At 35.9% G+C, this 22,393-nt stretch overlaps 1 protein-coding gene, 1 non-coding gene and 2 pseudogenes across 4 annotated transcripts; 2 read left to right on the top strand and 2 right to left on the bottom strand.

Moving 5' to 3' along the window:
* Window positions 1–3,795: 3,795 nt before the first annotated feature.
* On the top strand, window positions 3,796–4,867 carry LOC125219198 (transcription repressor OFP13 pseudogene; annotated as a pseudogene).
* Window positions 4,868–6,368: 1,501 nt separating this feature from the next.
* LOC125219197 (eukaryotic peptide chain release factor subunit 1-3 pseudogene) lies at window positions 6,369–10,138 on the bottom strand (annotated as a pseudogene). Of its 2 annotated transcripts, XR_016134478.1 has the most exons (3): window positions 10,048–10,138; window positions 9,874–9,928; window positions 6,369–8,024 (listed from the first exon to the last, which is right to left on the bottom strand). The product of XR_016134478.1 is annotated as a eukaryotic peptide chain release factor subunit 1-3 pseudogene, transcript variant X2 (transcript). The 2 variants fall into 2 exon arrangements; XR_016134477.1 differs by lacking the exon at window positions 10,048–10,138 and having other exon boundaries at window positions 9,874–10,021.
* Window positions 10,139–12,589: 2,451 nt separating this feature from the next.
* Window positions 12,590–12,662, bottom strand: TRNAR-ACG (transfer RNA arginine (anticodon ACG)). Its single transcript has one exon. It is a non-coding gene; the product is annotated as a tRNA-Arg (tRNA).
* Window positions 12,663–15,766: 3,104 nt separating this feature from the next.
* On the top strand, window positions 15,767–18,493 carry LOC125218642 (protein SMAX1-LIKE 3-like). The gene is made up of 2 exons (XM_048120360.2): window positions 15,767–17,275; window positions 17,363–18,493. The coding sequence occupies exons 1-2, from the start codon at window positions 15,920–15,922 to the stop codon at window positions 18,332–18,334; spliced, it is 2,328 nt and encodes a 775-aa protein (XP_047976317.1). The 5' UTR covers window positions 15,767–15,919; the 3' UTR covers window positions 18,335–18,493.
* Window positions 18,494–22,393: the final 3,900 nt, after the last annotated feature.

Below are 22,393 nucleotides of genomic sequence, written 5' to 3' on the forward strand. Positions count from 1 at the left end.
ACAAAATAAACCCTAAATTAAAAACTTTAATTAGGGTCGTATTTGAACTCTTTCCAAAATAATAGTAGTAGTAGTAATAGTAGTAGTAGTAGTAGTACTTGATTTTAGTGCTATAGTTTGTTTTTTTATGTGTTTCAAAGCGTTCAAACCAAGTGAAACAATATAGTAGAAGTAATAAAGACTAGGTATAGTATAAATAGGTATTTTTAGCCTCCAAAATTATAAGTTTCTTTTTTAGGTTGGGTACTTATCCACATGTATCACATTTGCAACAATCTCAAAAGTGTTATCGCCATGATTGTATTATGAAAACTCTTTCCAAATATACATTCTTGCATAGATCTCTTCCTTTAAAAATAATATGATATATCCCCGAAAATAAAAAAATATATATATTTGGAGTTGAATCCTTTTTCCATACAAAAGAAACTGTTTACTTAAAAACAAAATACTTACTTCCCAAATTTTTTGCTCATTTCCTTATTCGAAATATTCTTATATTGAAGAAAATTAAATACCATGGTGCACTTTAGTTCCCAATTCCATGAGATTGATAAAAATCTATTTCAACATCTAATTTTCTTCCATTTAGAGTTGAAATATTTGTTTTGGGAAAGGGAATAATAAAGAAATAAAAGATCGATAAAACGCATCAAGGAATATTTAAATAGAAAGAAATTATTTTTCCTACAACTTTGGGTTTTTGACTATCAATAATCAAGTGAGTAAAAGTTAGCACTAACGAAAATGTATTATTGAGCTTATGCTATTTTTTTACACCTTTGTATTTGAATAAAAGGATAAAACAATATTGCGATCGAGCCAATAATTGAGTGGGATTATCCTAGTTCAGTTTAATTGATTTCTTATTCTTGTATTTCTAGAGTGGATTTTCTAGATATCTGACAATGTCATATGAGTATTCAGTTAATGGACATATCAATTATTGCCAGCCAATTCTGTCTGTGCCCCAACTTAATTATCCAAATAATTATTTGTCCAGAAAAGCATGCAACGTGCTGATATTTTTTTCTATAAGTTTCTATATAAATAGTAGACGTTCATTTGTTGATTAGGTCTGTTAGTTAAGTTACAACTCTGTAGTAATTAATGATTTCCAATTAAAATTCACTAACTTATGACCGTTGAGAAAAAATGGCAGCGCGTGCTATTACATGACATCGATGATCGATATGTAAGGATTATAGTATTTATTTTGTACTTTGGAACCTACTCAATAAATTAATGGGTTTTTTCGTGCATGCAATAATAATTTTGACTTTTATTACTTTATAGTATGATGTATTTTTCTCTTTCTTATACTAAAAGTATCCTTCTATATAATGAAAAACGACTGCCTAATGTTTGCTAAACCTATTGTGTGTTTCTTCTTTATAAAATAATTTTATGTCAATTTGAATATATATATATATATATATATATATATATATATATATATATGCTCCTATTCTAATGCTTATAGCATCCTAATCCAAAATCAAGACTAAATCTCCATCCTTGGATTTTAAAATGAGTGGATGAGATTAAAGCTCACAAAATCTCAATAAATAGTAGACTAAATATCAACAAAAGGGTAATATCGTCATTATGTTATCATATGATAATTTTCGTGAGTGTTTTTTTATATCAACATTGTGCATTACAAATATCAACAATATGACATTAGAATATCAACACAAGGACAAGAAAATATCAACACATTTTTATTGAGATTGGACATGCATAATATTGAGATTTTGTCTACAATATATTGAGATTTTTTGTTGCATTTGTTGAAAATAGCTGCTTATCAACATGTACGAAAATTGAAATATAATTTATCAAATTTCATCACCCGAACATCGTTGGAACGTATGCAATTGAGATCTCGTTGGAATCCTTATTAAATTATCTTTAATTTGATATATTTTTTGCAAAAAAATAATTTAAATTGAGAGAGTTACGTAAATTTAAAGATTTGAGATGATTTTGAGGAGAGAGAAAGTAGTTAGTTATAATTACTACAAATAGGATTTGACATTAATACCCTTTTAATTTAATTAATAATTATTTAAATTTAAAATATATTACACTTGGCATTATATTAACCACAAGATCTTCTAATCTAATGGTTGAAAATTGGTCTCAATTTGGGATTAGTAATTAGTTAGCAATTGATTACGTCCCTATATATATATATAGGGATGTGATCATATCATAACCCATATTTATGGTGATAATCTAATAACCCTCATTTTATGGACGAAAAATATCATTTTATGAAACAGAATATCATTTTATGGAATAAAAGTATCATTTTATGCATGCTGAAAAAATATCATTTTATCGTGTATAAATATCATTTTTAGTAAAAATGATACTTTTGACCCATAAAATGATAGAGTTATTAGGTTATCACATAAATACTTTTGAAAAGGATTTGAATACATCCCTATATATATATATATACTATATATATATATATATATATATATATATATATATATATATATATATATTCTACAACACATAGGAAAGAAAGACCCTTGGATATTTCGAGGGTCCAACATAAATCAATCGAACGACGATAAAATGCAACTCGATTGGTAAGGCATTTATCCTCTAGTACTTTATCATCTATAGACCCGACCCGACCCGACCATCCACTATATTATTTCAATTACATTTTCTCTTTCTCTCATACTTTTTCATTTATACAATAAAATACGCGAGGTTCTCGATTAGCCTATTTCTATGGGATGGAGTGAGAAATATCTTTTGTTTCAATTTTTGTGTGTGTCATGATTCATAATTCAAATAAGAATCTCAACTGTTTTTATCCTATCATGAAATAAAAAGGTTGGGTATATCTATATAGAAAGTTATTGATAGTGTATGACATTCAAGAATACATATGATTAGTTTGGGACATTTTAGATACGTTTCTGGTTTCCCTATATAGGAGTATATAATTACTTATATAAATTAATTTAATCAAATTAATGGTTTAGCATCCTTATTAGGTAAACTATTAATAATATAGTGCAGAAAAACTCTTATGGTGCACATGACAATATTTAATGGAGAAGAAAACACAGATAGGAACATCGAAAAGAAATTTAAAGCATTAAATGGAAGTCAGTTTAGGTCTCTATCGAAATTAACTATTGATACATCTTTTATTACATTGGCGGGGAGTAGTATGCATGTGTCTCTACATTCAAATCTTTCATACATCCATTCAATAAATCACATGATGTTTGCTCTTATTTAGCCTTCTCTACAAATTCAATTTTTTTTAATTAATGTCACCACATATAAATTTATGAAATATTCAAAATTGTAGATATAGAATTTGCAATTGAACAATTGTGCAGCTTGCATTGTGACTTGCTTCAATATGCTTCGGAGTAAGAAGAAATTAAAGAGGAGAGATAGAAATAAGAAACAAACCCAAAATCAATAAATTGTAGTACTAGTAATTTATATAGCTATCTGTATTCCAATAAATTTAATTACTTCCGTCTCATGTTTTAATGAATCAATTAATATATTGTGTATAAATACACAATCAAGGCATTGTAGTATAAAAAGATAAGATACCATAAGATGGAATAAAAAACAAAAAAAATTATGGAAAGTGTGCTGGTTGGATTTGTTGTGTAATGAAATGGCATTAAATATTTATTGGAAGCCTAATTAAATACACACATGATAGGCCTACCACCCCCATTTCCTTTCCACCTTCCCTCCACCGCAAATCCCCCAAGCTATTAATACCACAACCAAACCTATCATCCATTCTCCAACCTACATTCAACACAACACAACACAACACAACACAACAATCTCTCTCCATTCTCTCTCTCTCTCTCACAACACAACACAACACAACACAACACAACACAACTCAACACACAAATATGTCCAAGAAAATGAAAATGCCATCACTCTTCAAGTACAAAAACCCCAAGCAACCATGGCAATGGCCCTCTTGCAACAACCCGGCCACCCTTTCGTTCCGAGCAAGCAACGACGACGTTTTCAAGACCGTAAATTCCGTGTTCCTCGACACCTCCGACGGCCTCGACACCCCCGACTCTTGGTTCACTAACTCCTCAGAGTGCGCCAGCACCACTTTCTCCACTGACGACCACTCTGAGGAAAACAACAACGACAACAAGAACAAAAACGACAAGGCGCTAGAGATGATCATCCGAGACGTGAGGAGGTCATCGGAGAGGCTCTTCTTCGAGCCGGGCGACACAAGCAGCTCGATCCTCCTCGACAAGGAGCCCGAGACGACAAAGAAGGCCGCGGAGGCACTTCTGCCGTTCGAGGAGAGCGTGGCGCTGGCGATGGAGTCGGAAGATCCTTACATGGATTTCAGGAAATCCATGCAAGAGATGGTGGAGACCCATGGATTGGAGGAGTGGGACCGCTTGGAGGAGCTTCTTGGATGGTATTTGAGGATGAACTCCAAACAAAACCACGGATTTATCGTTGGCGCCTTCGTCGATCTCCTCGTCGGGACGGCCAAGGATCCTTCCACAGCCATTTATCGCTCCGATTCGACCTCCTATTCTTCTGCTGATTCTTGCTTCTCCTCCCCTCCTTCCCCTGTTTCTTGTCGGGATCGGGTTGGGGGAGGAGGAGATGCCATTAATGTACAATCTTAGCCTCTAAATTATGTATCTATTCCTCCCACATTCGGTGTCAATACTACAACTAGGCTATGAGAATCTATGCTTTTTTCCTCTCTCGAATTACACACGAAATCATTAGTACTACTAATTGATAACATCGGGCGTAGTTTGTACTAAATTTAAGAACCGTTAATATTAACATTGAGTGTTTGGACACGTTACCATGAATGTGTTATAGCATCAAATTTGCGTCCTTTTCTGTTATTTCACTACTTTCTCCTCTCGACTTACTTTTACAAGTAAGATTGAATAAGAGAGAGATGCAAATGAAACAGGCTGGAGTGATGAAATAGTCCGATTTCAATTTCCAACTTGATTGACATTCGTACCAATTGGGGGACCATTTATTGTAATATTTTTATGGCATTTGTCTCGAAATATACATTGTTTCCTTATATTTCTCCCTTGTCAGAAAACACAACACCAAACATACGCTTCAACAGATCTTTTGCATCTTAACAAATCTAGATCGCCAAACCCACTATTCATTTTTCATTCAATAACAAGAATGAAATACTATTGTTATTAGGTAAGAATAGAAAGGAAGTATATATACATAGTTCTTTTGTTAATTCTAATGGACTAACTAGTAGATCTACCACCAATTATTGTACATCCTCTCTTCAATTTGGCATCTACTTTTCATGCATCTCCACCTCTGCCTTTATATTTCACAAATATCACGCCATTTTCATGCTACAGAGTGGAGAACAAGAATTGCCACTCATCAAATAATTTTGTATTCAATTTCATTTTTTATTCTTTTAGAGCTACCATGTTAAAATTTCACATATTGAGATAGCAAAACATCATTGGTGATTCTGTGACAGTAACTTTGTAAGAAATTGCATTTCATAAGTGGATAATGCCCAATTATTGACCTCATATCATTTTATTCTGCACGAAAAATATGTGCTAAGCTTACTAATTCCAGAGTTATGGAAAAGGGGAAAAAATCGAGATCCAAATATATGGTTGTGATTTTGATTATCACATGCACGAAAAATTCGGGATCCAAAATGTGGTGCAATTACTATTCATTCACGAGCACTTATTTCACAATAGTCAGCAATTGGCTAACAGCAGATAATTCAAATAGTAGAAATAAACTAACTACTCTCTGCAACTTGACACACACTCCACCATACAACAGTGACATTTCAAATAAATTTTCGATTCACTGACAAAAACAGGAAACACTCATGGAATTAACACGCTTTCAAAAAGTGGAACAACATTCATACACCAAAGATTTAATTACAAAACTACCCGTTAAAAGTGCAATATGAATTGTGAATTTTCATATTTTTTCAGTTTAGTATACAAACATAAGGGGGGATACTTGTATTGCAAATGCAATCTTCAAGAAGCAATTTGTATCTATAGTTTCAAAATAGAACACGATTTCATTGTAAATAGATTGACCTTCTTAAGTGTGGAGCTCAACTAATAGCACATCAGAGAAAAGCTCCATGGAGAGACCCCTAATGATCAATCCTCTAAATAAAACAAGAGACATGAGGCCCAAAACTGCTATGACCTGGACAACGAGCTGAAGATGAACTCCACCTCTTGCCTCTTATCTTGATACCAAAATCAATATACTATTTGTCAAGCTTACTAGCCAAATTTGTAGGGATAACGTTTAGGAAGTAAATGGCGTAGAGAGTAACAAGCTAATATCCATTACACAGCAACAAGTAAATGGCGAAGAGTAACAAACCTCATGTACACTAATTGTTCCTGATTTAAACCAATAGCTAGCAGCAATGTCAGGCACAATCAGACTCAAAATTCGACACTTAAACTTTTGTGACCGATGAGGGCAAAGATTGAAATCCAAAACAGGCAACAGGAAGCAAACAAGTGAAAAATAACAAGTACAAACACAAAAGAAGGCACTGAGCCACAATGACTTACAAGCAGTCAAGTATTTTTGGAAAGCATTCCACTTGATAGAAGCACAGGCAGAATGGGCTCATCTTAGTCCGACTCATAAAACTCTCCTTCATCGGATGGCTCATCAAAAGATCGAATGTCAAGCTGGTAACGAAGAACTCCACCAATACCACCAAATCCTCGGCAGAACTGTGATCCTTCCTGGGATCGATTTGTCACAAATTCAAGTGAACAACCAAAGTTTCTATATTCATTTGCAAACCACTCCAGTAGTGGCATTTTGTCTTGAACCTCCAATTCTCCGGATGTTTCAGCATCCTTGAAGTTGCTCTGGTCACGCTCTTGCTCCTTGTTTAAGTATTTGATGACAATCTCATTGGTCACACTGTTTTTTAGTGTATAACGATTTATATCCAAGTTTTCCCACACTATCAATGTTTCAACAGCTCCCATCTCCAAAGCTTTTATCGTATCATCCACACCAAATACATATTTCCCAGTATCTTGACTGATTTCTTCAAAGAATTTCCCTATCAAGCGTTTCTCTTGTATGAACTTTACATTGGACAAAATCTCAGCAGATAGTTCAATGGCCTGATTGAAACCATTTTCCCCACCATAGGAGACATCTACCACATTTAGTATCTTGGCTTGGAGGCGAGGATCAAACATATCAGATTGACTCAGCTCAGTCTTGAAATCAGCTGACCCAGCAAGTATCAACCCTGACACATTCGGCTGACTGGTAGCAGGATTAATGAAGAATTGAGTGGCAAGCTCTGCAGTTTTCCTCACATAGTTGTGACGCTTCTCCATTCGAAGACGGGCAAATCGAAGAGCTGATTGTCCTCCTCTTCCATGTTTCTTTGGAAGATCAACAGAGAATTTGTGAAGCACTTCTCTTGTATTACCACTTAAGGTTCCAAAAAGGGTCCCATTACCATCCATGACGATAAACCCAAACTTTTCATCAGATTCCAAGAGTTGACTCAAAGGCTCTGTATGAAATTTATTGTCACAAAGGTAAAGAGAAGCATTTATGGCCTTAAAAGGTGCAAAGTCGAACGTGACCTTTTTCTCTTTTCCATCATCTGTGATTATAGTACCAGTATAGAGCACGAGGCCATTCGGTGGGACCTTGCTATACAACTTTAGCCTCTGCTGCGCAGAGGTGATTGCACCTAGCACTGATTGACGATTCACCCTGCTTTTAATATTAGATGCTGTTCCATACTCTTCTGCCAGCATTTTGGTGACCCGGGCTATTTGATCACCTGGAGGAATTATAAGGGATATCATGCTGGTACCATTTCCTTTAGCAGCTTCTAGAGCCTTGATCAATTTCTTTATTTTCCATATTTCAATATTCTTATCATTTTCCTGGCCTTCTGCCATCGTGACCAGCTATTCACCAAATACCTAAACAAAAGTGTAGTAGGAGACAATTGTGAATTCATCTTAATAAGGATTGAAATCCAAAATAAAATAAATTAAGATAGTACTCCAGTCCAGAGACACGTCACACATGAATATTGTTCTCTGTCTAGCAGAATTTACCACATCAAATTGGAAAAATGTAAACTAGGGCCTAGGTTGTTAGATGTTACAGGGGGCTAGGCACAGTTCCGCTCATTGAAGTGTGCCTGATACGTGAATGGGAGATAACCAAACCCTAGTTAAGTTGATTTGTTTTTACAGTTTTACTTCACATTTTCAATGTGGGGCAATAGATGTTGATATCTCAACATGGGGAACTTTTAATTGCAAATTCTTTCTGATTAAATATAGTAATAAATCCATTGCTTAGTGGTAATGCAGGCAGATTATCAGCCTCTTTTGTTGCAGAAACAAATCAGAGTTTCACACATAACGCAGCCAGAAATCAGCATATATTCTTTGCCACAATCAAATGAAAGAATGTTTAGAAACATGACAACGAGCTTCAAATTAATTTGAATGCAGCAAAATGATCTATTCTTTGCTTTTACTGGACACTAATATAAAATGGTATATTCATCTTGTACTCGATAATATTTCAGTTTGCCCTCTGCCAAGCCCCACATATAAATTTCATTAAAGGACAACATTGTAATTCTGTAATTGTTTAGGAGGAAGCTTGTACATGTAAATTGTCATTAATAAACCTCTTTAAGTTACTCCTTGTCTTTAGTTCACTATTTCTTTCCTACTTAATTCATCAGCTTCTTCTCTGAGCATGACCAACAATGATATGATAGAGCTTCCAAAGACTCAAGGAGTATATCTTAAATGTCACTGAATGATTACAAAATCATAAAACCTATCGAAAACAGCAACTAATATTCTAAATTAAACCCATGGTGTACCCGTTATCAGCCAATAAAGTCAAGAACAGTGAACAGTATCATTGAAAGCCAGATAAAAGAGCAGATTATAGATGTGAATGATCCGTCAGGACGAAAGGCCTTTCAAAATGGAACTCAGTTCCAGAACTCCCTAGTCGTAACCAGTTTTACAAGCAATTAATGTACACCCTTCCAACAAATAATACTATCACTTGGATGTTAATGAAAAAAGAACTTGGCTCAAGGAGGCTGAATCTCTTGGCCTGAAAGGTGTTGAAGCTAAACACCTGGGTTTCTATGAATTTCAATAAACATACATACATGTGCATATTTATACATGTAGGTATGCTTGTATTTTACTTTTACTACTTGAAAAACATAAGCATGCATCGTTAGCACATACATATAGTGCACATATGTATGCTAGTGAATGAACAACGGAGAGTTGAAAGTAAACTAAAAGTGCATTTTACTTTTACCCTTGTTTAACAATAAATACACCCTTCCAAATGCAACAGAATGCTTACAATACAAACCACAAACTTCACATAGCAAAATCATCAACCACAACCACAAACATGTTAAAATAATAACCCATCTACAAAGTGTAAGGCCCTTTTCTCTAATTCTTTTACAAATAATTAAAGCTTATTCGTACAGATTTCAACTCTCATCCATCATTAAATCATCGATTCTTCTAAGAAGTATCTGAAATCGATCTTCCCCAGCATGATTTTAACAAATTTCATTCATCATGATCCCAAAAATACCCACCAAATTGAGGGGTTAGAATAATGACCAAGTAAGACTCAACTATGGATCGGTATGAAGAAAAAGAAACATGTGAAATGAACTCAAACTAAATCAAGAAAACAACTAAGCAATTATGTGAAGTAAATCCAGTATAACACCCAACCAATTTCAGAGAAATAACCAATACACACCTTTGAGAGCGAATACAGACTCAAGAAGGGTTTCGCAGGAAGTACTCGGACCGCCCTGCAAAATTGCGAATTTTTATCGGATTGGAGATATACACGGATAAATCAAATAGATATAATTAAAAAAGAAACAAATTTCGGTGGAATTTCACTCGGCTTTGACTGCGCTGTACTCACTTTTGTCACTGCTGGCGGAGAGTGACGGCCACGGAATTTAGGACTTGTTTGGTTTTGATTTTATGCATTTGTATCCCAGGAGTGCATCCTTTTTTTAATGCACCTTCCTAAATTTCCTAATCCACTTTTCCTACTCGTTTCTGAACAATACTTTTTATAGGATTCAAATATCTACTATCAGGTTATTTTAGTACATTTTCATATTTTAAATAAATCAATATCAGATATCTTAACACCTTAGTACAAAATCATATAAACCACATATTGCATTCTTGTGTGTATATATGTATTTTTGGGTTTTTTTATGTATTACTTTTGTGTTTTTAATTTGCTTTTTAATTTTTGTTTTAACTTATTATTATTAGTCTATTCTAATATTATGATTTTAGAAAGATGGAATTCAATTTAAACTTGAATATGTTAGAGCATAGTTGCATGACTGGACAGATCAAGGATGATTGATGCATCTTATGTAGGGAAAAGCCAAAGACACTAAAATTAAAAAACAAAAGAAAAAAAAGTGCCAAAGATACTAGAACATATTCTTATTAGCTACAAAGAATCTCAAGCCCATTATATTACTATTACTGTTGTGATAGATGGAACATAACTATATACTTGATAAGGACTAATGACATGCTTATCTCTTAGTTGGACATTGTTTTTTGATGCATAAAGGAGCTTGCTCAAGTCACTTGACGAGCAACAAGTTTCAAAAAAAAAAAAAAAAACTGAAAAATAGCCAAAAAGGTACAAACAAATTAGAATGAAAACCCAACACCTATTAGAAAACTAACATGAGCAGCCCCTATCAAATAAACAAACCACCAAACAGAAACGAGCAAAGATTCATCACGAGCAGCTACAAAAAGAACAGAGAGCAGAGCAAGTACCCACAAAAGCGTTTGTAGAAGGAAAACCATAAACCAAGCCAAAGTTCAAGAAGTCATGCTTGTATAGATAAGTAGGTATAGATCTCTAAATTTTATCATATCTTGGTCGACTTAGAATATACAGTACTATAGAATAACTTTACAAATGCTTAAACTATATTAAAAGACTAAAAAGAGAAACAAAATTGTCTATTAATCAAGTGAGTTGTATCAACACTAAAAGGAACTTCTTGGTATGATGGAATGGAATGGAATAGAGATGTCATTCCATTCTCATACTTGGTAAGCACAAGGAATGCAAAAGGAATGAAATTGTTGTTCCATGATTGATTTCATTCCTATGTTTGATAACTACAAATTAATATAGAAATGGAATGAAATGAAATATGAATAATTAATATGTTTATTCTACAAAAAAAGCACTACACGCATTTCACACACTACATGCACTTCACACATTTCACACACTACATGCACTACACACATTTCACACACTACACACATTTGACACACTTCACACACTACACATAGTTCACACACTACCCACATTTCACACATTTCACACACTACAAACACTACGCACATTTCACACATTTCAAGGATCCTATTTTTGAATTTGTGTAGTGTGTGAACTGTGTGAATTGTGTGAAATGTGTGTAGTGCGCGTAGTGTGTGTAGTGCGTGTAGTGTGTGAAATGTGTGTAGTATGTGAAGTATGAGAAATGTGTGAAATGTGTTAAGTGCGTGCAATGTGTGAAATGTGTAGTGTGTAAAGTGTGTGAAGTGCGTGTAGTGTGTGAAGTGTGTGTGTGCGGGGATTTTTCAATTATTAAAAAATTTTAATTTTATTATAAAATTGTGATGATATTAAATTTAAATATAATATTTATATAATTTTGATAAATTTTGAAATAAGAAGAAAGGAAAATAGAATGGAATGGAATGGCAATTCCTTAGCTAAATGGATGGAATAGGTATTCCCATGTGGAATGGAATGGCCGTTACAAAAGAAAGGTGATTCCTAACAAAAATACTATTTACCAAGCAAAGGAATGGAATGGAGATAGGAATGTCATTCCAATTCCCCATTCTATTCCACCGTACCAAGAAGGACATAAATATTTAGAGAGAACCGTATTTACACTAAGCCAGGAAATGTGTTTTGATTTAAATTACTACCGATATAATGCATAAATCCCCAAAAAAAGAGCGTCCAAGTGTATTTTCCCTTTTTCCTTGGATGTAGGGGTGCCTGTCCCTCCCTGCCACCCACAATGCAACCCGCTGCCATTTCGTCTAGTTGGACACGCCCTGAGACTTGCTACGGATGCCCTTGAATCTTAACTAATTTTAGTTTTATTTTAAATTATAGTAGTATAATAATTTAGAAGTCGTGTTTTTTTTTTATTCTGGCTTTGAGCTATATTGTACATTGTGATTGCAACTAATTTTGAGTATTTTTCACTTAAAAAGAATAAAAAAATTTATTAAATGTATTATCTATCAATTTTTCATTATTATATGTAAATAAATGTAAGATGCCCTATCTATTTCTTCTGTGACATAAATAAAATATAAACTATGTTATATTCCATGGATTCTATATTAAAAATTGTGCAATGCGATACAGTAGTGCAAAATATCAAATACGACTCTGCTGGGGATCGAACCCAGAATCTCTGGTTCCGTAGACCAGCGCCTTATCCATTGGGCCACAGAGTCCTTGTTGTTGGTTATTGAACTTACTAGTTATCATACTATAAATACCGATTCACCCAAAATTCATTTGATCAATTTGATATATTTAAATTCGAAATACAGAGTTTAGGATTTTTAAAATTGGAAAATCAAAATTTCTCAAATACGCGCTATATTTCCAATTTCGAGAAAAATGAGTATATTATTGTTTTCATTTTAAATCTAAACTTTTTATTATTAATTTCATTTCATTTTTATAACTATCCCTTATGGCATCACAATGCAACACCCTCCTCACGCCCCGTTGTGTGACGAAGTGTGGGCGTGACGCTTAGATACGTCATTTCTTAGTTGTTATTTAAAAAAAATAAAAATTATTTGAGTATCATTTGAAAACGGTCATATTAAGTACTACTTCATCTATCCCAATAAGGATGAATTACTTTTATTTTTTAGAGTGAACTACATAAATGGTACTTGATCTTTCACTTTCGCACGTAAATGGTACCTGATCTTTATTTTATATCGCTTTTAGTATCTATAAATCACATTTTTGGTACCTGATGCAATTTTCTTCCCAAATTGCCCTCCAAAAAAATACATTTTCTTATTTATGTCATAAAGGATATTTTAGGTATACACAAAATTAGTACCAAAAGTGATATTATAATATCTTCTCTCATTCTCCTCACTCTTTATACTATTATTATTAATTAATATTAATATTATTATTTTGATATAAATTAATTATTTATTTATTTTTAATATCATTCAAATATAATTAATTATAATTATAGTTATAATTATATTTAATTATTATTGAAATATTATTGTTATAATACTAAAAACTAGTAGTAATTAATAAATAGTTATAGTATAATTATATAAATGATGAATCATATAATATTATGTAATAATAATAATTGTGAATTGTATTCATAATGATATAAAGAGTTGAATATTTTTAGTTAGGTGTTTCAATCTTAAAATGAGTATAAAGTAATTTAATAAAAAATATTCAATTGATTTAATTATTTTTAATAATTAATTTAATTAGAGATTTTGTTCATGATTTATATTATGAATGCAATTGATGTATGTATAAAAAATTAAAAGAAAAGAAGAAAAGAAGATAAAAGAAAAAAGAAAGAAGAAGAAATATAAACTAAGGATAAAAAAAGAGAGAAGAAAGAAAGATAAAATACTAAAAAAAAAAAAGAAAATGAAGAAAAAAGAATGAAGAAGAAACTAAAAGAGAAATAAGAAAGGAAGAAAAAATAATCACATATTTGGTACTATTTAATTGAAATTTCCAAAAATATCCTCCATAACAAAAAAATCACATGTTTGGTACCTAGGGTTATTTTTGTCACAAGGTATCAAAAACGATATAAAATAAATATCAGGTACCATTTATGTAGTTCACTCTTATTTTTATTATGTCCCAATAAAAATAATTCATTTTTGCTTTTAGTATGTCTGGAGTAATAAATTTAACTCATTTATTAAACAAATTTTTATATCTGATTTATTCATTTTAGAAATTTATACTTTCACATGTGTGTATGGTTATTTCACCGATGGCTCAAGCTCTCAACCCCCGTGGAGTGCCACTTGAAGGTTATCGGTGAAATCTCGAATAAGTAATGGGTCACAAGTACTTGGACTATCACATAACATGTGGCAAGGTTCTTATTTCAATTAAGCTGAGCCCAATTCAGATGCCCACAAATAAATCCCACAAAGGCTCAACTACAAAAGCACATTTGTTTCCTAAAAGTTCGAGATAGATTTGGGCTCTAGGTTTAAAGCCGTAGTTTTTTTAACCATGTAAAATTTTTTATTTCAGTTATCTATGCTCTAAAATATTAATGAAATTCATACAATTTTTTTTTTAATTATTTGCAAATGTGGATTGGTAATGTTACAAATCTAACTCTATACACGAGTGGGGTGCGTTGTATTGCTAACTATTTAAATTGCTAACTCTGCTAACTTATCAATGTTGTGTATTAAAAATGTCAACACGATGATATTAAAATATCAATACATAATATCAACACATTATATTAAAGTTCAACAAAATTATGTGTTGACTTTTTAATGTCATTGTATTAACATTTTTAATACACTGCGTTGATTAGTTAACAAGTTAGCAACTTAAGAAAGTTAGCAATTGATCACACCTCATACACGAGTTTCAATTAAATGTATGCTTGTATCGTTTTATCATCTAAAATCTTGATCCAGTAAACAATCTTACACTTGTAACCTTTTGTATTGTTACGAACGTTATTAAAGAAATAAAATAAAAATCATCTCATGTTCCGTACATTAACAATTAAGAAATCAAAGTCATGAAATGGCGAGCTAGACAAAATTATAAATGGATAAAATGCATGGGAACTATATATTCTTCTGGAAGACGGTCTAAAATTTGGATTTCATGCAAATAAAAAATGGAAAAAAAGAGAAGTTTGAAACCTTTTTGATCCTTTATTCCATCAATCAATATTGAGATTGCTTTATTCTTTGGCCTCTTTAAGAAAGACGATCGTAATAAGCTCGATGGCCTCACCACCAACACACACACACACACTTCCCAATCCCTTCAAAGAGACAGACAGTCTTCTCTCTTTTCAGTCTCTTGTGACTCTCTCTTTAACACTTCTTTTCTTTTCCTTTTTTCTCTTTTTAAGGCTAAGTCCCGATTCATATAATTCCTACTACAACTGAAGTTTTGTATTGCTCTTCACTCCTCATTACTCATCAAGTAATTAACCGTAATTTTGTTTCAAGAAAATTAAATTGAATGATCTCAAGTGACCTTGTAATTAATTCATTATTTCTGCGTCAAATATTTGTTCTTACTTTCCTCAAAAGATATGCAGTCTAACTTGATGGTATATATATATATATATATATTGTTCATCAAGGCCACCTTTATCCCTTACAAAGAGAAAAAAAGCTAGAGAGACAAGTTATCTTTGCCTCACATGGCCTCCACTTTTTACACTAACATTTATTTGCTCTTTAAAAATAAAAAAACTTTAGCATACATACAAAACCAACAATAACAAGAAAGGCACAAACCCAATTCACGTACCCCTTTATCACCCTTATTAAAACCATAGACTTGGAAGCCACATATATCCTCATCACTTCCTCCCATTCCAAAATCACAACATTCTTCTTCTCCTTCTTCTTCACACACACAACAAAATTATCAAAAAAATTGCAACAACATATTGCCATTTAAAGATCAGTCATAATAGATAAAAATGAGAAGCGGAGGTTACACCCTTCACCATTCTCTAACAGTTGAAGCCACGGCCATCGTGAAGCAAGCGGTGAGCCTAGCCAGGCGGCGCGGCCACGCTCAAGTGAGCCCCCTCCACGTGGCGAGCGCCATGCTGGCATCTCCGGGGGGGCTTCTGAAGCGGGCTTGCCTCCAATCCCACTCCCATCCATTGCAGTGCAAGGCCCTCGAGCTGTGCTTCAATGTGGCGCTGAACCGCCTCCCGAACTCGGCCTCAGCCCCGGTCCTGGGGCCCCACTCCCACCTCCCGTCCCTCTCCAACGCCCTGGTGGCGGCCTTCAAGCGCGCCCAGGCCCACCAGCGCCGCGGCTCCATCGAGAACCAGCAGCAGCCCATCTTAGCCCTCAAAGTGGAGATGGAGCAGCTTGTAATCTCCATCCTCGACGACCCCAGCGTCAGCAGAGTCATGCGCGAGGCCGGCTTCTCCAGCACTCAGGTCAAGTCCAACGTTGAGCACCACAAGTCCTCCTCCCAACCTCCCCCTCCCATCGCCGCTACTCATACTAATACTACTCAATCAACAAAAATCTTGCTCCCTCCCGCGAATCTGAGCCAGTTCCGGGCTGAGAGCGGGGGGGATGTGGCGGGTGTGGTGGAGGCGATGTCGAGCAAGAGGACGAGGAACGTGGTGGTGGTGGGGGAGAGCGTGGAGGCGGGGGAGGGCGTGGTGAGGAAGGTGATGGAGAAGTTCGAGAGGAGGGAGGTGCCGCAGGAGATGAGGACGGTGCAGTTCATCAGCGTGCCTCTTCTCACCCTTGGAGACATTTCAAAGGAGGAGTTTGAAACGAAGCTGGGGGAGCTGAGGTCGCTGGTGAAGTCGTACGTCGGGAGAGGAGTGGTTCTGTATCTCGGCGATCTCGACTGGGTGTCCGACTTCTGGTGCAAGTACGACGCGAGGAGCAACGTGTTCTACAGCCCCGTGGAGTACATGATCATGGAGCTCAGCAGGTTGGTCTGTGGAAGCGGCGGAGACCGTCTCTGGCTGATGGGAGTCGCCACTTTTCAGACCTACGCCAAGTGCACGGCCGGCCGCCCTTCGCTTCAGACGCTATGGTCGCTTCATCCCCTCACGCTGCCGCTCCAAACCACCTCCTTGGCTCTCGGTCTCAGCCTTGACGGTGGCGTGCATGATCGAACAAGCAACGTCGACGATGAAATGAAGAAGCACTTGGTTTGCTGCTGGGATTGCGCAGACAGTTTTAAGAAAGAGGCGCAAGCTGTGATCAGCAGCGGCGGCGAGGACGCGAGTTCAACGCTGCCGTCATGGCTCCAGCAGTACAAGGATGAGAAGAGAAAGGAATTAATTAGTTTCAATCAGGTTAGATTTCTACTTTTTTCAATTACTACTATTATTTAGTTGAAGTAGCTTTTGGAATATAGAATAATCCTCCTGATGATACTATAGGAATCTGAGAAAGTAAAGGATCTTTGCAAGAAATGGAACAAAATATGCAGCTCAGTTCACAAGAAACCCCATTTTCTCGAAAAAGTGATGAATCTATCATCGTCGTCTCCCTCCTCATCCACCTCAACCGATCACAAGAAGCGGAACCTTCTCAACTGGCCGGGGATATTGGATTGCGAGGCTGAGGTTTCCAAGCCACCAACGGCCGTGAAACCGGAACTCCTATCAAACCCTAATTCCAGCCCCAATTCAGCTTCCTCGAGCGAAGCAAGCGAAGATATGAAGCTTCTTAACAAATTCGACGAGCTAAATTCGGAAAATCTCAGCATTCTCACAGCTGCATTAGAGAAGAAAGTGCAATGGCAGAAGCACATCGTTCCGGAAATCGCGACGGCGATCCTTCGTTGCCGGTCGGGGACGACGAAGAAAGGCGAGGGCAGGAGAGAGAGCTGGTTAGGTTTCCTAGGAGGCGACGACAGCGGCAAGGAGCTGATGGCGAAGGAGATCGCTAAGGTGGTGTTCGGATCCGAAGACGACTTTGTCGCCTTCGGAATCAGCCGCTTCTCGTCGAAGAGAGACGATTCGACGACGGAGGAGGTGGCGAGCGGCGAGAAGAGGGGGAGAGACGAGCATGGAGGGAGCGTGTACGACAGATTTGCCGAAGCGGTTGGCGACAATCCGAGGCAGGTGTTGTACGTGGAAGATGTAGATGAGATGGATTACGGCAGTGTGAAAGGGTTCGAGCGAGCTATGCGAGACGGCGGCGTTTTGGTTGAGGGTGAGTTTTTGCCGCTCAAGGATGCTATCGTCGTATTCAGCTGTGCGGCGGCGGCGCATTCTTCTACCGGTGAGAGAGAGAGAGATGATGAGCAAGAGCAATGTGGAGCGTTGGATTTGAATATTGCGACGGAAGATGGGAGGATTGTGGATTTGGTTGACATGCAAGTGCTGTTCACTATCCAAATATTGTAAATTAGCTGAGGGGGTGATTTTTTTGTTGTATTTTTGTTACTGAATGTTTTTACTAGTTGATCTTTCACATATGGGGTTGAGGGTAAAGAAGTTCAAATTGTAATGTTGATTAGCTATATATTACTAAAAATTAAGATGTGCACTACTTCTTTCTTTGAACCTGGCTATTTATTCCCGAACGATCAACCAATTATTTCGATTGCATCTCCTCATATATGCTTTTTAAATATGGCACATTTATATATGCTTTTATTTCACATACAAAATTGTAAAACAATTTTGTTACTTACTTATAAAAAATAGTACTCCCTTGAATATCACTAAATTCTCTAACACGCATAATACTTACTGTCCCATATTCCCATTTGTCCGTCTCACTTTGACTCGGTGCGAATTTTAAGAATGTGCCGAAAGGTGGGTTAAAAAAATTAGTCACTTGCGAGTCTCACTTTTATATACTCCTATAATAAAATGTTATTGTAGTGATTGAGTGAGAGTATGCCCCACTTACTAAAAATGGGAAAAAAATGAAATTTTAATCATGGATCGACTAAAATGATAGATGTAGACATTAGATGTCCTAATTTTGTTTAAAATTTTTTTGTAGTCCCTATATAATTCTTAAAAATGTTGGCTATCATTCTTGGAACATTTTGGCATGAGAATACAAGCTTAAACTTCAATATTTAGAGCATCTCCAATGGAGATAGATTGGAGATAGGCTAGCCACTCTCTCTGTAACAGCCCGCCCTCCTAGGGTACAATAAATGCGGCGGCTGCTACCCAAACGGACTCCAAAGAAGTGAACATAGGCTAGGGTTTCATTTAAAGAATGTTGGCCAAATTAATAAAGGAACCATCAGAGCATTTAAAGCAACTACTTAACCTAGAAGTTTAAAAGAAAAAGACAGTATCATAAATGAAGATCAACCATCTTGAGAGTACGACATAATATCCAAGACAAAATCACAAGAAAAGGCTAAGGCCTCAAACCGAAGGCAAGATGCAAATATTCCAAAACAAATTCTAAAGTGTATCAAAATTCAGCGGAAGGCGACCAAGAGAAAGAATAGCTATGTATGAAGACACAACTACGCTTGAAGTTCAACATATCCATATTAATTAGTTATCATGCTCAACACCCGCCACCGCTCGTCATCGTTCAACCTGCACATAAGGAAAACACATGCAGGGCTGAGTATTTTGAAATACTCAGTGAGCTCATTGCCAAAACATTTTATGAGTTATGCCACCCTTACCAAGTGAACTCGAGTTTTAAGCAGTTATAAAAGAAATATCACGAGTATCACAAAAATATATTTCATAGACTGGCCAGTCAAAATAACTCCCCATTTTCCTCAACAAAATCAACAATCATAATCATTCCATGGTGCGACGAAAGTGTGGCCACACTTTACTCCCACGAGACCGGCCGACTAGCAAGGACGGCTCCCGATCCCATCGTGTACACAGCCTGGTAGGGCTTGCAGCCCATACTCAGACCCGAATTCGTATAAACATATCCATAGCCCTAACCCAATGGAGCAAACTCACAAACTAGGCATCGGACGCACAATATCACAATAAAACAGACATAGGCATGACATAACAGTTAAACCACCCTTCTAACACCAAACAATATTTTGATAAAGTAAAAGAGAGTTTTTAGAGTAAAGCCCACCTCGACTGCTTAGTTTTCAAGTAGTTTCGCTTTTCCGTTATCCGGCTTCGCAACCAAAGTTTCACCTTTTAATCACATAGGCACATATCACAAATTAGGTTCAATACTACTCTTACTCATGCATGTCTCATTATTTTTCCCTTTTCCCATCGATTTATCTTATCATTACTAATCAATCAAGATCATGTTTATCACACAAGAATATTTAGCCATCAAACACACACCGTACAACACAACACACACACATACTCGACACACACACACACACGTCACACACACACACGCACCACACGCACATGTATCATATTCCCATATCCCTTTTATCCCTCTTTCACTCAACCAAGATGCATGAGGGTTCAAGAAGACCGATTAATCGGTTAGAAGAAGAAAAAGAAGGAGAAAAAAAAGAATAAGAAGAACTCATAAACAAAATACCTCTTTAGAGAAAAACGATCGGTAGAAACAAAGTATTAAACTCAGTTTTTCAAAATCCTCGGATTAAACTTCAATTTCTTCTCAAAGGATGAAGGATTAATGGAGTAAAGTAAAAGAAAATTGAGAGAGTATGGAAAAGATGAGAGGGGCGAAAATTAGGGTAGGGGGCGAAAATTTGTAATGGCTAGGGTTAGGTTTTTGGCTCCTTATTTATAGAGTCAAATAAAATCTTTAGGTAAATAATAGAATATTTGGTAAGATCTTATTCTCCACATTATTCTCCACATTAAATAAATAAATATTGTGAAGTAGGGAAGAAGAATTAACAAAAATAGATCCTAGGGCAAATCTCCTAGTTTTCGAAAATTAGGCTATTTATTTAGCCAAGATTTTATTTTGGTATATTTTACGGAGTAGAATAAAATATCACGGAGCAAAATAAAAATAAGAATTCTCTCTATTGGGGTTGAAATAGGCGTCCCCTATGCCTTTTTAAATAAGGCATGGAGTTTAAATATTGACTACAATAAGATAAGGCAAGATCTCTTGAGGTATGGACAGATTTAGTAGAATAATTAAATTCTAGGTATGGAAGGAAATCAAGTAAGGAATCAAATAAAATAAAATAAATTCCTCCTTCCCAAAGCTAGGTGATTTTCGAAAATCATCCTTATTTTATTAAGGCTAGATTTTTCCCATTAAGAAATAGGGAAATAATTGGGTCTTGGATTTAATTTTGATAAATATCCCAAGAATTAAATTAAATCCGGAAAAAATAGAATTCCCTCTCCAAAAGTCCAAGGGTTCGAAATTCTCAACAATTAGGTGGCTAGTATTTATGGAAATTTTCTCTAATATTCTCACTCACCCTTAGACAAATAATTCACCACATAATCTCATAATTCAATAAATCACATGTCACATCACATAGTCAACGAATTTGACCTTTCAAACTTCTCGGTCAAAGAAACTCATGCAATAAATTCACTTATCAAATAATTCACATCTTCCACGTCATCAATAATAAATTTTAGGGTTCTAAAATTAGGGTTCTAAATTCCGGGATGTTACACTCTCTCCCTGCCACATCATCAGCACTAAAATTCCACCTGGCACATCATCATTTTAAGCAAATAGGCTAGCCTAAGGCTAGCCACAGGCTAGCCGCAATAAAAATAATTCAAAAATAACTAAATTTACGGAATTAAATTTACGAGACATATTAATTTCATTTTAAAAAAATTATATTCATTAAAAAAAATTACATAATAAAGAAAAAAACTATCGTCGTGCAGTCTTCCGTGCTCACAACTCTTCAATTAAATCCTTTTGGAGTTGAATATGAGCATCCACTTGGCGCATGTCGGCATGTGCCTGGAGGCGGCCGGCTTCATCGTGAGGTACCCCACGTCGTACGTTAGGAGTGGCCATTCCGTGGCTTGGACCGACTGCATCAGTATCGTCAATGACCCAATTAGTCAGTTGTACGCCTTCGTCTTCGACGATCATGTTGTGCATGATAATACAGTCATACATTATATCAGCAATGTAGCCGACACCCCACAAACGCGTTGGACTCTTAATTGCCGCCCATCGAGACTGGAGCACACCAAATGCGCGCTCCACGTCCTTGCGCGCCGACTCCTGCCGTTCGGCAAAGTAGGTCTTCCTGTCATCATTTGCGTGCCTGATCGTCTTCACAAAGACGGGCCATCTAGGGTATATCTCATCCGCCAAGTAGTAGCCCATATCATGCCGGTTGCCGTTGGCCACAAAACTGACTGTCGGACCGATGCTCTGACACTGCTTGTTGAAAAGGGACGACAAGTTGAGGACGTTTAGGTCGTTGGTCGACCCGGCTACCCCAAAATACGCATGCCAGATCCTCAGCCGGTAATCAGCTATGGCCTCGAGGATCATCGTGGGATTCTTTCCCTTGTAGC

Source organism: Salvia hispanica, chromosome 1, assembly GCF_029641045.1.
Source record: "Salvia hispanica isolate PSC_SH4W2 chromosome 1, Shi_PSC_v1, whole genome shotgun sequence".
In the NCBI taxonomy this organism is placed as follows: Eukaryota; Viridiplantae; Streptophyta; class Magnoliopsida; order Lamiales; family Lamiaceae; genus Salvia; species Salvia hispanica.